A 14,030-nucleotide genomic window follows, 5' to 3' on the forward strand; every position below is an offset into this window, starting at 1 on the left:
AACATCCCATTATCTTTTCTCATTCTTAACTTTTGCTAGTGCTATTCCCTTGGCCTGCTTAGGAATTATACCTATTTTTAGTGCTCAATTAAAACCCTGAAAGTCCACTCCAACGTACCACAGGTACATCCATAAATTCATTGAGATCAGTTTCTTTAGTATCTTCCTTAGTGCTTAGCACACATAGTATGCTTTTGAAATACAAATGAATTGTCACCTTAATGGATTTGCAGGAAGTATACCATTTTCTGTAGCTTGCTTTGGTTCTCATCTTAGTGGATATAAATTGGTCTTGCCACTATGAATACTTTTGAGATCTGAAAAGTCTCCTGTGAACTACTGACAATCTTCAAAACCAGAGTGTTAGCAAAAGTATAGCATGTCCTTAATTTTAAATGCCTATTCATTTTGATTGCTGGATTTTCCAACTGCCTAACCCTATGGTGACATCTGTATAAATCAGATGTGATTATTATAATTCTCTTTGCGAATGATGTCTTCACATTTCCATGCCCACAGCCTGCCAAAACTATAGCTGATGAAAACTAGGGGGAATAGAGGAATTTCCTGAAAGGAATAAACAAGCACATTTTCTTTTTCTCATTACATTTCCACAAACTCATTACTACAAATAATTCTTAAATGAAGTTACGTTTACATATTAGGGATCTCATTGTTATAAAATATTACCTGGCACTGGAGTAAGCATTTTGCCAGTGGGAAATACACACACACACACACACACACACACACACACACACACAAAGAGATTCCAAGACAGAGAGAACCAAAGATTGCCAGACAAAGAAAAAGGAGATATGAGACTTGGAGAATGTTCAAAGGAAAGCCACAACAGGAGTTAAAAGGTTGGAAAATATGATATTCTAGAATCTTATCACAGTTGATTACTTGTCGTTCTTCCTACTCAGTTGCTCTGTCATCCACTTATCCATTCTCACTCAGCTGCCACCTTCTCCCAGTTGTCCACTCACCCACTTGACACTCACTTCTGTTGACAAAGACAGATACCCTCTCAACTTATATATCAGTGGGCATTTGACTATTTCTGAACCAGTATGAGTAGAAGATAAAAGTAAGGAAGAAAAGTATCTTTATGAGAGATCAGCTTGAAAGAGGATATATTTCTATGCATACATATACATCATTTTATATGCATGTGTGTATTCTTGCATGAATGAGAGCCTGAGAATGACTCTGTGGCTGTGTATCCTTGTTTCTTTTTGGGGTGTGTGGCCCATAGTGGTCATGGCACACGTGTGTGGATGGGAATAGGCCCAATATCTGTCAAGGGGTTTCTCAGTTAAACCAACTAATGGTCATAAAGTCATTATTTCTTGTAGATTTGGCTTCTTTGCTGTCTCTAACTATTCAAGATTTGCTCCCCATTACATATAATATGTATAAATCTGTACATGTTCCCTGTAACTATATGGGTAAAAATGCATTTTATTTTATCTCTTCTCAAATAGTGTTCTAAGACTACTTTGATTCTTTGTTCCTTTTCCTCCATGATTTATATAGATTTATCTGGCTTTATACTAACTTAATATTAATAGAATCCTGTGTTGAAAGATGTTTTCTGTTTTTTTTTTGGGGGGGGATCAAGTTTAACAAGTACAATACTCCTATCATTTGTGCTCTTATCTTTCTGTTTTTGTTATTTGTTTTGTACTAAGTCTTCTCTTCATCAACATCTGAAAGGTGCTAATGATCATTAGTTTGAGAATAATTTTGAAATGTTGACTCAGATTGTTTTGGGGTTGATAAAAATCCTGTTTTTTTGAGGGGGCAAAGAAACATATTACAGAAAAATAATACAGGTGAGGAAAGATTAAGGAAACAAGAATTATTAAACTCAAAGCAATGGGGTTTGAAGGGAAAATGTGATAGTGACCTTTAAGTTCATGAAAGGTTGAAATAATGAAGTAACACCTTGTTCTTTGTCATTCCTAGATAGAACAGCTCTGAAAGATAGAGTGCTTGCCTAGTATGCACAAGGTCATAGGTTAAATCCCCAGTACCTAATAAAAGATGGAATAGTTAATAACCTAAATTATAGCATCAGAGATTTAGGCTAGGGATTCATTCACTCTTTTAACAATTAATGAATACTTGAAATTTACTGAATGCTTTGGACATCGTGGTAGGAGCTGGGGACACAGAAAGACATAGTCCCTACCAAGAAGGGTCTTTGAGTTTAGTAGGGGAAACAGACAAGTAAATGGAAAGTTCTAATTCAGAATGGTGAATGCCATGACAGAGATTTTCTTTCACAAAATGCTCTGAGGCACAGAGGATAATTCAAGGCAAGAATGTCATCAAGTCAAAAACAGAGAATCATGAATGAATTTGTTAAGAGTAGAAGTCCTGGGCTGGGGTTGTGGCTCAGTGGTAGAGTGCTCACCTAGCATGTGCAAGGCACTAGGTTCAATCCTCATCACCATATAAAAATAAGTAAATTAAAAAAGGCATTGTGTCCAACTAAAACTAAAAAATATTTTAAAAAGAGTAGAAGTCTCAAACTAGAGAGAGTCTGTGAAGAAAGAATTGACAGGACTTGGCATATAACTGTAGTGGTTATAGATGATGGGGAGAAAGAAATTTAGAAAAGATTTTTTGAGTTGCAAATATCCTGAATAATTATATTACTCAAGGCATTATCCTGGCATTGAGAACAGAAATGGGGAAATTAGGAAAAGGCAACAGTTTGGGTTGAATGTTTTAACTTTAGGTTTGAATTTGATGTGATTGTGGGTCATTCACCTTTAACTTGTTCATCAGAATTTACTAGACATCTACTAGATTCCAGTCACTAGGAGAGGTTTTGGGGTTGCAGTGATTAATGACAGGATAGTCTCATCCCTGGTGGAGCTCTCAGTTTAGTGTGGGGAGACAGACAAGTAAGGTCATAGTTATAAGACCGTGTAGACATAGGGAGTTGTGAGGGAGCATAGGAGGGGCAATAAGAGATTTGGGGTAAGTTTTTACATCCCCTCCAATCAGGGGATGTGGTGGACTCAGGGAAGGGAATGTTCTAGTACAGAGAAAAGAATGTGTTAAAACATCTGGAAATAGAGAAGCATGGAGTAAGTATGGAGTGCTCTTAGAAAGGAAAAGGTAAGTGTCCTAGATGGAATTGAAATTCAGGCCTTTCCAGTGGCAGAAAAGTCCAGGCTAGAGAAATAGATTGGAGTGGCTTCAGCATGGAGGTATATTTGTGCAATGGTGAGCCAAGTGGGGGCCAAGAATTTAGCCTTGCAACATACTCATGTTCTAGAAATGAAGGAAAAACAGTTGAAAGAGAAAGGAAAGGATGTGCATGAGAGGCTGGCACAAAAGAGGAAGAGTGCAAGTGGAATACAATCCTGAGGCCTTTAGGAAAGTAGAGTGGCTTTGGCTAATTATTCTGAGTGGTAGCAAACTAAACACTGGATTTAGATATTTAGTTTATATTTTCTTTGAGAAGGTCCTAATAAGAGGCTGTGGTTGTAGCTCAGTGGTACAGCACTCACCTAGCATATGTGAGGACTGGGGTTCAATCCTCAGGACCACATAAAAATAAATAAATAAAATAAAGGTATTGTGTCCATCTACAACTAAAAGAAATGAAAAAAGAAGGTCCAAATAATAATTTAATCATTTAAGTTAGATAATTAATTATGCTCTGTGCCTGATGATGGGAAAAATGCAGATGGTTAGGGTAGCATTCTTGATGAGGGGAAATGAGTAGGTGTGTGTCTTTGTTTGGTAGTTACAGAGACTTCTGTAAAGAAGAGGAATGAAACCTGCTTCACCTGGCTTGAGGGTCTAGTTATTCTGTAACAAGCCTCAAGTAGAGTAGGCCTATATTTTATACATCCAGTATATCACCTGCATTTCATTCTGGGATGTAGCCTGTGTCTATACAACAGCAAATAAATGTTTGGGGAAAGAATAAACTCTGGCATAAGGGTGTGGGCTTCAGTTTGTGGACCAGATGGTGTATTCTGTTGTTGAAAGGCCATATGTAATTGATACATAAAGTGACAGACTGAAGCGAAAGCAAAGTAAGTATTTTAAGACAAGCAATTTAAAAAAGAAGGCAGAATGTGACCCCCAAAGCATGTGAAGATTCTGGCTTCTGGCTTTTGGAAGAACAAGGAATATCTGTGTGTAGACAGGATGTCTAAAAAGAACATGTCAAACAATAGTAATGGGGTCACTGGCTCAGATTATTTTTAAAGATGAGATTGTCTTCTGTCAATTGGGAAGAATCAGGCTTGGATGGCTTTCTTCCCTTCTTCACTTCTCCCTTTCCTACTCACCTCAAGGTTCAATTTCCACATCAAAACTCCAAGATTGGAATCTTGCCTAGGTTTAGATAATGTTCCCCTTGTACCTGTTAGAAAGCCAGATAGATACAGATATTCAATGGCAATACTAGATGTTTCAGTAGAACAAACAGAAAGGCTGCAACCCATTTTAGTCTTTAGAATTTACTGTGTCAGGTTGGTGCATGTAAGCGTGCTCATAAACGTGTGAATACATCTGCCTTCATAGAGTATGACAGATGGAGATCAGAGTCCAGTTTGTCCTGTAACAATAATCTCTTGCTTTAATGAAGAGCTGGTGTTTTGATGCATGGCCAGGTTTTTTAGGGAGCACGTAAGAAAGTTACCTGAAATAACCTGTGACTAGAGAAGCTAAAAAAAAATAGCAATTGTTTTGATAGGGTTAGACAAGTCATTTTTTAAAATTGGATGGATGCTTTCTGGAAGAATAACCTGTGCCCACCTTTCTCAGATGGCAAAACATGTTCATCTTTGGGAAAGTACTATGGAGCACAAAGAGGCTGTCTATATAACACAAATGAAGTGGAACATGGGTAAAAATGGAATCAGTGTAGACTGCCAATTTAGCTAACTTGGGCCGTTTGAATCTCAATTATACAAGCCAGCCAAATCTTCTCCTTGCTTTGTGTTGTTTAGACACATGTACAATTTTGTAAGAGCTAGAATGATATAGACATCTGGAGGGAAAGAGGGTCTCCCAGTTTCATAAACAAATTGGTTTCTCTAACCCTCACAAAGGGGAAGCACAAAGGACCCAGAGGTAACCTCCTGCAGCAGGAAATGGGAGCTTCATCCTGCTCTCCCTGCCAACCTCCTGTCCCCATTTCCTCCCAGCAGATATCTCCATTCCAATCTCCCCTGCCACTTTGGCTCTCTTGCTGTCATGGTTCAACTATTCTGAGAAAGTTGTACTGAGTTTAGACAGAGGGAACCTGGCCCAGTCATTAACAGGAATGCACAAGAAAAGAACAAAACAAACCAATTCTTCAAACTAAATGACAACAAACCATGTTTATTTTTACATAAAGAGAATTTATACACACTCATGTGCACATACACACATGAACACACACACACACACACACACACACACACACACACACTTTGTTTACTCAGCCAGAGTGCAGACAAGATAATCTGTGGGCCAAATAAATCAAATCATTCAAACCTAGGATGGCCCAGAATTTTTAGTTCTAAATCATTTGTCAGTGCTAGGCTTGATAAGGAAAGGGTGAGGAAACAGGCTGCATAATTGCTTCAATTCTCTGCTTCCCTTTGAATATGTTCATTATTGAGAATCAATTCCAATTTGAGAGGAGGCTTTAATTCTTTGTAAATGAATAGGAAGTGAGTAAGTAAATGTTCGGTGTTTTCCTCAAATTATGTCTCATAATGTAAGAAAACAGTGGCAAAAAGCCATCAACAGATGGTGTTTTCATTAGCCAAAGATTTATTTTTCAAAGCATTTTCATATTAATGAAGCAAGGTTGAAATTAGAATCATCTTGTCATTTCTAGTTTGGTGTTGTTAAAATGCACTAGCATTCTGCAAATTGCTAGGGGGCCAGAGCAAACTAACCATTTACCATAATTTTGTGACGATAACCCAAGGCCCATAGTCTAACCAGACCCAAAATTATGTGTTCATTTCTAATTTTTGTTTTCAGTGGCTTTATAGAGAAGGCATGAGTCTCAGTTTGGGGCCATAAATGAGGAACACACAGCAGGAATCTTAGTCCTGCTCTGCACTATGAATTATTTATGAGTTATCAATTTCAGGACCAGTGTTGCAACAGGTCGCTTATGATTGTTAAAAAAGAAAAATTCCGCATGGAATCCTATGTTTGAATGGAAATATATCACAGTTGGAAACAGATTTCTAATACTGTTTCTGCTCTGCATTTATCAATACATATTATATTTACCTAATAGGTTGATATATTCATTTGTTGATACATGGAATTTCCATTGATTTAAGAATTTGGACCACTTGTAGAGGAAATTGTTGACCAATTGGATGTATTACCAATTCCCACTCTCTAATTTAAGTTAGATCTTTTGACCAAACTAAGCTCTGTCACAGTTACCTTACAACAAAACTTTTGAAGAGGAGTCTAGACTTGTAGCCTCTACTATGTCACTAATGACGTATTCTTTAACCCTATGATTTGGCATCTGTTTAAAAAACCCTACTGAAATTCCTTTTTCAAAGGCTATCTGTGATCTCTAATTAGCAAATCTAGCTGCCTTTTACCAATGCTCGTATTTCTTGTACTCTCTGCATATTTGACAGTGACAAATCTTTTCTTCAAATGTGTTTCTATTCATTATCCTCTTAGCTTGGCTCAGACCTGCATTAGCAACTGCCTAATATTTCAGTCTTCTAACCAGTGTCTCTTCCCCCCAGGCTTTCCTGTTTCGGTCTGCCCCACATATTGCTGCTAGGTAAATGTCTTAAATGAAACCCTGATTATTCCATTAGCTTGCTCAACAGCCTTTGGTAAGCACCTTATACCGGAAAAAAATGTATGTACCAATTCATCTACACACTTGAGACCTTCATAACAGGACTTTGATCTCCATTTCCAACCTTATCCCCTACTAATCTCTTTGTACCCTCTGTTATAGCCATCTAAACTACCATTCTCTGAACAGTATTCTCTATCCCTTCCTCCTACCTTTCTTTTCTTTCCTTTACCTCCCTCCCTCCCTCCCTTCCTTCCTTCCTCTCTATATCTCTGTTTCTTCCTCCTTTCCTCCCTCTTCACTGCCTTCCTTTCCTTTCTTTTTGAGATGAGATCTTACTTATATTGTCCAGGCTTTCCTGGAATTTCTGGGCTCAGGTGATCATACTGCCTCAGCCTTTCAAGTAGCTAGGACTAGAGACATGCACCACAGTGCCTAACTACTTTATTCATTTTTACTTTTGCTCATGCTATTCCTTGTGCCTGGAACACCCTGCCCTCTTCCATCTGTCTGATAAAATCCAACATATACTTCAAAATCTATCTTAATTTCACATCCTATCTGTGAAGTCACTGTAATGAACAGAGTAGAGGCTCAATATATTTTTGTTATATTAAAAATCCAAACTGGGGCTGGGGTTATAGCTCAGCAGTAGAGCGCTTGTCTCGCACTTGTGAGGTACTGGGTTCAATCCTCAGCACCACATAAAAAATAAATAAAGATATTTTAGAAAGTTACCATTTAAAAAAATCCAAACTGCTGTTTTCCCCCTATCTGGTATCTATTTATCTTAGAGATCATGCCCAAATCAATTGTCAATACTCTGCCTTTTTCCTTCTTCCCTTTCCTTGTGCTTACTAAGGAGACCACAGATGGGGATGTTAGTAGGATTAAAGAAGGTCAGGGAGGAAACCCTCAAGCCAAGAAAACTGTAATAAATGTTGAAAAACCACTTTTATGGAAATAAAGCTGAAGAAAATGAGACACTTGGCAAGAAGGGAAGCAATGGTTAAGGTGGTCTTCAAAATCCAGTTTGAGGGCTAGGGTTGTGGCTCAGTGGTAGAGTGCTCACCTAGCACGTGCGAGGCCCTGGGTTCAATCCTCAGCACCACATAAAAATAAATAAATAAAGGTATTGTGTCAAACTACAACTAAAAAAATAAATATATATTTTTAAAAAATCCAGCTTTAGAACAAGTGAAATCAGAATATCCAGCCTAGAAATACATATGTCTATGTGAATATATCCTCTGAGATATATTCGTAGGGACAGTGCCCACTTAATGAGCTATGATACTTAGTAGATAGGAAAGGGCCAAGAACACAAGCCCCCTCTCTTCATCCATGTCTGCTCACTGCCCACTGTTATTCTTATCCTCTCTTTCAAAAGTGCGAACTTTGAATAATTAGAAACCATTAATAACCACAGAGACAGCAATGAAGCAGTTAATAAGACTGAGAGAAGGAATACTATCATGACAAGGGCCAACAAGTTGGGGTATTAACATTTGGAACAGACTTTGCGGTATGTTGGTATGTTGGATGAGAAGGTATTGGGACAGGTCCTGGAGGAAAAATAGCCATCAAATATAAAGACTTGGGGGAGAGAAAAGGATTTAAAAACCCATAATTCATCTAGAGTAAAATAGCACTCAAATCTTCACATAAGGAATAGGAGAGAGTTGCCTGCTCAACTGAAAATATACTGGAGTTCCAAGTACTATTCTAGCTACTTTATTTTCAACAAACATGCAAAGTACTCTCTTAATGTGTACATAAAAGAATGCATATGCTAATAAATGATGGTAACAACGGATGTCCTCTTGACACAGTTGAGGCCTTGTGTTTGAAGCTGAGTATATCTGTGGATGATGCCTTAGTTCCAAAGAAGGAATGTTGTGAGATACAATGCTTGATTATTATGAATTTCTCATTGAAGGAGCCTACAGATAAATTTATAGTGTCATCAACAAGAAGATCAACAAAATAAAACAAAACAAAACACAAAAACCAGAGTACTGAGTCAAAACTGTGTCTAGGGGATAGAGATCTGGGTTCCAATCCTCACTTTGCTGCAAACTTATATGACTTCAAAATGATTTACACTCACTCTGAAGTTCAGCTTTCTCATCAGTAAAATTCTAGCATCTCCTTTGTGAAATTGTTACAATATATTAATGGTATATATGAAATTGCATGGAGTATAATCTGGCAAGCAGTAATCATTCAATAAATTATAGTTTTCTTAGTTTACTCATTGGTAGAAGAGATGCTACCAATTTTTTTATGCTATAAAATTACTATGAGGGAAAATTGAGATATTTATTATGAGATATTTTGAAAAGTTCCAAATATTATAATATTATAAAATATTATATCGTTTAATGTTAATAAATCCCTACTTCTACCTACAAAGTGAGGAATATCGTCTTTTGCCCAATAATTACACTCTGGAACAGATGGTCAGCATTATTAACTAGTATGTAGAACAGGCCTAGCCTGTAGCAAGTGCTCAATGAATCTCTGAAATATCTATTTATTGAATGATCTCTACATGATATTGGTTCTTGGTCTCATTGTTCTTTTTTCCCCCCCTTCTTCCCTGTTTCCCTCTGGCTTCACATTCTCTGCGATGACAGCAAACTCTGGAGATGAACCTCACCAACCTGGTTAAACGCAACAGTGAACTAGAAAATCAAATGGCCAAACTAATACAGATTTGCCAGCAGGTTGAGGTATGTAACAGAAATATTTGCAATTTTTTCAGAGGACCTGGATTGGGCAATCATTTGGGACTTGTATTTTGACAGAGTATAGCTCAGTCTTTGGAACAAAGGTCAGAATGGAAGTTTTAGAAAGTCTCAATCCTTTAGGATGTTTGTCCTAAGAAGAAAAGTGACAGATATCTGTGTTTTTAAAAATGGGTAATGGTGATGAATTGTGGGGATAGCAGTCAAAGAGGCCATCCCTCTCCTTTCCAAAAAGCAGGTAGTATGAGAATCAGAGATGAAATGTGCTTCTTCTTTCACCAAACTGGACATTATCACTGCCTAAAGATTTTACTGGGGCATCATAAGGAAGTTGGGAACTCTGAGTCCTTGAGGTAAGGTGAGGGACATTAGTGTAATATTGTTTCTGTAATAATATGATTAAGACTGCTTGCCTGTCCTCCCTTCATTCCCTGCTTTTGGTCTTAGCTATACCATGCACCCCAACTGGCCCTCACTCATCATCTTTCCTCTTATTCTTTTCATCAACAAATAATGTCTACATTGAGGTTGTCTGTGTATTGTAAAGTGCTGTACAAGTGTAAGGGTTTTAAAAATTGTTACCTACATAGAATATTAGAGCATAGCTCAAAAGAGAAGTTGACTTCTTCTTTATTGAGCATCATGAAAGAAAGATGTTATTCCTCTCTCTTTCTCAACAACATGCACAAAACTTCAGATTTATCAGTTTAGTTTTGTTGTTGTTGTTGATGGTCCTGTATTTTATTCATTTATTTATATACAGTGCTGAGAATCAAACCCAGCGCCTCACACATGCTAGGCAAGCACTCTTAACACTGAGCCACAACCCCAGACCCATGTATCATTTAGTTTTGTGTTGCTTTTGTTGAAGAACTGATCATAGGCCTTAAAATCTAAATAGGGCCATATAAAAAAATAGAGGATTCCTCATGGGTAATGACGGATAAGAATGTTTCTGATTCTATTTAGAGCCTGATTTTCTAGTTCTAATCTTACATGTATGACAGATGAATGTTAAGAGTTCAAGTTTATTTTATTTTAAGTAGTTAAATATTTTACTATAATACCACCTGGGTATTCCTATTTAAGAGACTGTAGAGACTTTGCTTCTTATAAAGCAAAGACTTGCTCTTATTATATGAATAACGCCACATCTCCCAGTTGTTTGGACTTAAAGTCTTGGGTTTCCTGGAGTAGAGTGTTCTTGTATGATGAACATACCATTGCAACTTAATCCCTGTGTGGCACTCTGTGGAACAGAATGGTACTTTATGTAGGTATATATGGTACTGGTTAAACTTAGGTGTGACAGCATAGAATAGGATAGGGGATTTGAGAAGAAGCATAAGACATAAAAGAAAAAAACTGGAATGTGAGTTAGAAAATTGGGTTCTAGACTTGGCTGTTCTGTTAACTGGCCACATAAATGTAAGTAATTTAACCTCCAAGCTTCAGCGTCCTTACCTATAAAATAAGGAGTTAAAACTGACTCCACAATCTTCAGTGTATTTCCAGATTTCATATGTCACAATTCTGTAAATGCTTACTTTATTCTGTACTTTTTCTCTACTGTCTCATCCTTTCCAAGAGGGGAGAAACAAAATAGAAGTTCAGAGTGGTTTTCAGCTAATCAGAATCCCTCTGTGTTCTGTTCTTTCAAAGCTTCTGATTATGCTGCTAGATTACAGCATAAGAAATCCACACTGGTGAAGGACAATGGAGTATTGTGAATAGGAGACTAGATAAGTGATCCTTTGGTTTAGAACTTGCATGATTGAAGGTGGAGTAACACTTAATAGTGAATAAAATATGGTTAGAAATTATAATTATCACCTTCCTCATTCTAATCAAAAGACTATTAAACACAGAGCAAGTAATAGTCAAAATAGCAAAGTAAGTGGTTTATTTCTATTGCTCATTTATGTTAGCACCTCTCTAGTGTTTCATCCCCTTACCCCAGGGAAGCTTATCACTGTGACCAGCCTTACCCAAACACAGCCCTATTCCAACCTTTCCCAGCTCTTGCTGCCAACCAAACCTTTACATTCTGTGCCCTACTGTTTTCAAGTGGCAAGGAGCTAGTCCCCCCTCCCAAATTAATTCATCATTGTTTTGGTAGGGGAGGACTCACTCTGACCTTTTGGATAACAGTTGATGCTTTATCAGTGCTTTTCTGAAGTTAGCATTACACCCTGAGCCTTAAGGAGGTGGCACTAGTATAAGTAAAAAAGAGGGGAAAGTAGCCCTGTGATGAGCTAGCAAAGTAAGTATTCAAGGAAAACTCTTAAGGATGTTTGCTAAATTCCATCATGTATGCTACTGTCTGTTCTGGCTACACAAAAAGTCACCTTTTACTAGTACTTCTGTATGCATGTCACCATACCAGATCCAAAGAAAACAGTGCAGATGCAGTGTCTACTTTCTGAGGGTTTACACTACAAAAGCCTACCCTGATGTGGATATCCACATGCAATAAATATTGACAATGGGATAAAAACATTAACTGAAAACTAAGAAAGAATAGTGAGTAATATAATAAATGTTGAACATGAAAGTGTATTTTTCTGGGTTAACTTCAGAGTTTTTCAGTTTAGGATTCTATCCTTGATAGGGGCCTTATGGGATAGCTTGTGGAAGGCCATGTCTGTCCTCTATGACATCATCCTGTGTGAAAGGTTAGGGCTGTGCCCTTACCTTCCCCTTAATAATAGGGTGAATCCAGGCTACTTATTATATTCATTCAACACAAAGCCTGTGTGTCCAAAATGCTTTAGGACAAGCCCCAGGATTAGAAATGGAATTAAAGGAGGGACTTGAAATTTCATAAATGCTTATAAATACTTTATAAAATGAAATAATAGGTTACTGTCAAACTTGAGAGCCAGACACTTAAGGATGGTTTGGTTTGTTTTCATTTTAACTAATCCAGATTTGTCTATAAGGAATGACTATATTCACAGTGCAAACCAGGCATTTAACATTGGGTGGGGGTGGAGGTTTCACATCTAAGGCACTTCTGAGAAAACTGGAATAGGCTATTTCCCTGCCAAACCTGTTCCCTTCCTTATTGTCTGCAAATGTTTTTGTCACAGATTGACTTTTCATAAAGAAGCCATAAATACTGCCTCCCTATCCTAGTCCTTTCTCCCTGTTCTCTATTCTCTTCAGAAAGTAAACAAAGCTGCAGTCTTCCTATTATTACAGAAACAGAGATTAAGATCACCACAGATTTATTAGCTGAATAGTAGCTTGTTATAGTTGCTTCTCAGCTTTCAGAATTCAGTAAATAGGCAGTTGAAAATAATTTCTTTGGGGGCATGGGAAGGAGGTAGAAGCAGATCAAGACTCCCTTTAATCTGGTTAAGGAAGGGCATGCCTTGACCTTGCTACTCTGGCCACTTGATCTCTATATATAGTTCTTTGTCCTGGCTCATCAGGCATCCTTTGTTTATATTTCCAAAGGAAATCTCTGTATAATGCATAGTCAAGGAAAAATGTATACCAACAGATGGATACTTCCTTTTGGCTTCCAAGATTCCATGATTCTGTGAATAACAAGCATTCCTGAAAAATAGCAAGGGGAAAAAATAAATACTTAGTAATCACTCAGTCAACAGTACTTCTTGGAGCATACACGACATGCTCAATATGATGATCATCTTAGAAGCTACAAAAGAAATACACATGGTTGATGACCCCCCAGGAGCTTTTAGTATAACTGGGGAAAGCACAGCATCTAGTGGAAAATTATGTAGTACAGTAAGTACAAATGAATGTAATAGAGCCCTTACAAGTTTACTTTGTTTTGTTCTTAGCTTTTAGGATACTGAACACATTAAAACACTTTCCTGGAAATTTAATGTGCCATCTTCTTTTTTCCTCTCCAGAGTTGCTACAATATGATGGGTTAATCTATCCCAGAAGCTGCATGGGCAGGTTGCTTTTTTTGGCCCATCACAAACCTTTTAAGGAGCTGGGTGGCCCTGCTTTTTCAGGCTTAGGACAAAGAAGAAAGAAAGAAGATGAGTTGAAAGAGAAGAAAGAGAGGTTTCCCTTAGTTTGGGGAATTTCAGCTTTCTACCTAGCACTGGGTCTCAGCTTCAATCACTTTTGGAAATATTTCTCTTTGGAGTTCACATTTTAGGTGGCTTGTTCCTTTCCCTTTTCTGATGCTATTGCTCCCTGGAAGGGTATTAGGTTTGGGAAGAGCAAAAATCTTGGGGCCTATGTACTAATGGTTTGACCTCTTCTTCAAGCCCCAAAACAGGTCTTTGAAAAGCAAGTAATTTAAGAAGCGCTGCTATAAATGTTTTCAGGAGATGATTCCTAAATGTTTTAGGGAGATTGAACTAGAAGAAGGAATGGAATGTAAACAATTCAAGTACAAACATGCTGTTGGAGGAGCCCTCTATAAGCACTGAAGACATGATAAAATACAGGTGTGAGTAGGGTGAAACAAGTGT

The 14,030-nt window shown here is 37.6% G+C and overlaps 1 protein-coding gene across 3 annotated transcripts in view; it reads left to right on the forward strand.

Moving 5' to 3' along the window:
• The window catches only part of Mid2 (midline 2), a 95,743-nt gene that overhangs the window by 17,916 nt on the left and 63,797 nt on the right, over positions 1–14,030 (forward strand). For all 3 annotated transcript variants that reach the window (XM_077106863.1, XM_077106862.1, XM_077106864.1), the window contains exon 3: positions 9,457–9,552. In XM_077106863.1, coding sequence (XP_076962978.1) covers positions 9,457–9,552 — 96 coding nt within the window. The remainder of the gene's footprint in view (positions 1–9,456; positions 9,553–14,030) is intronic.

The sequence above is a fragment of the Callospermophilus lateralis genome, chromosome X, assembly GCF_048772815.1.
Source record: "Callospermophilus lateralis isolate mCalLat2 chromosome X, mCalLat2.hap1, whole genome shotgun sequence".
NCBI lineage: Eukaryota > Metazoa > Chordata > Mammalia > Rodentia > Sciuridae > Callospermophilus > Callospermophilus lateralis.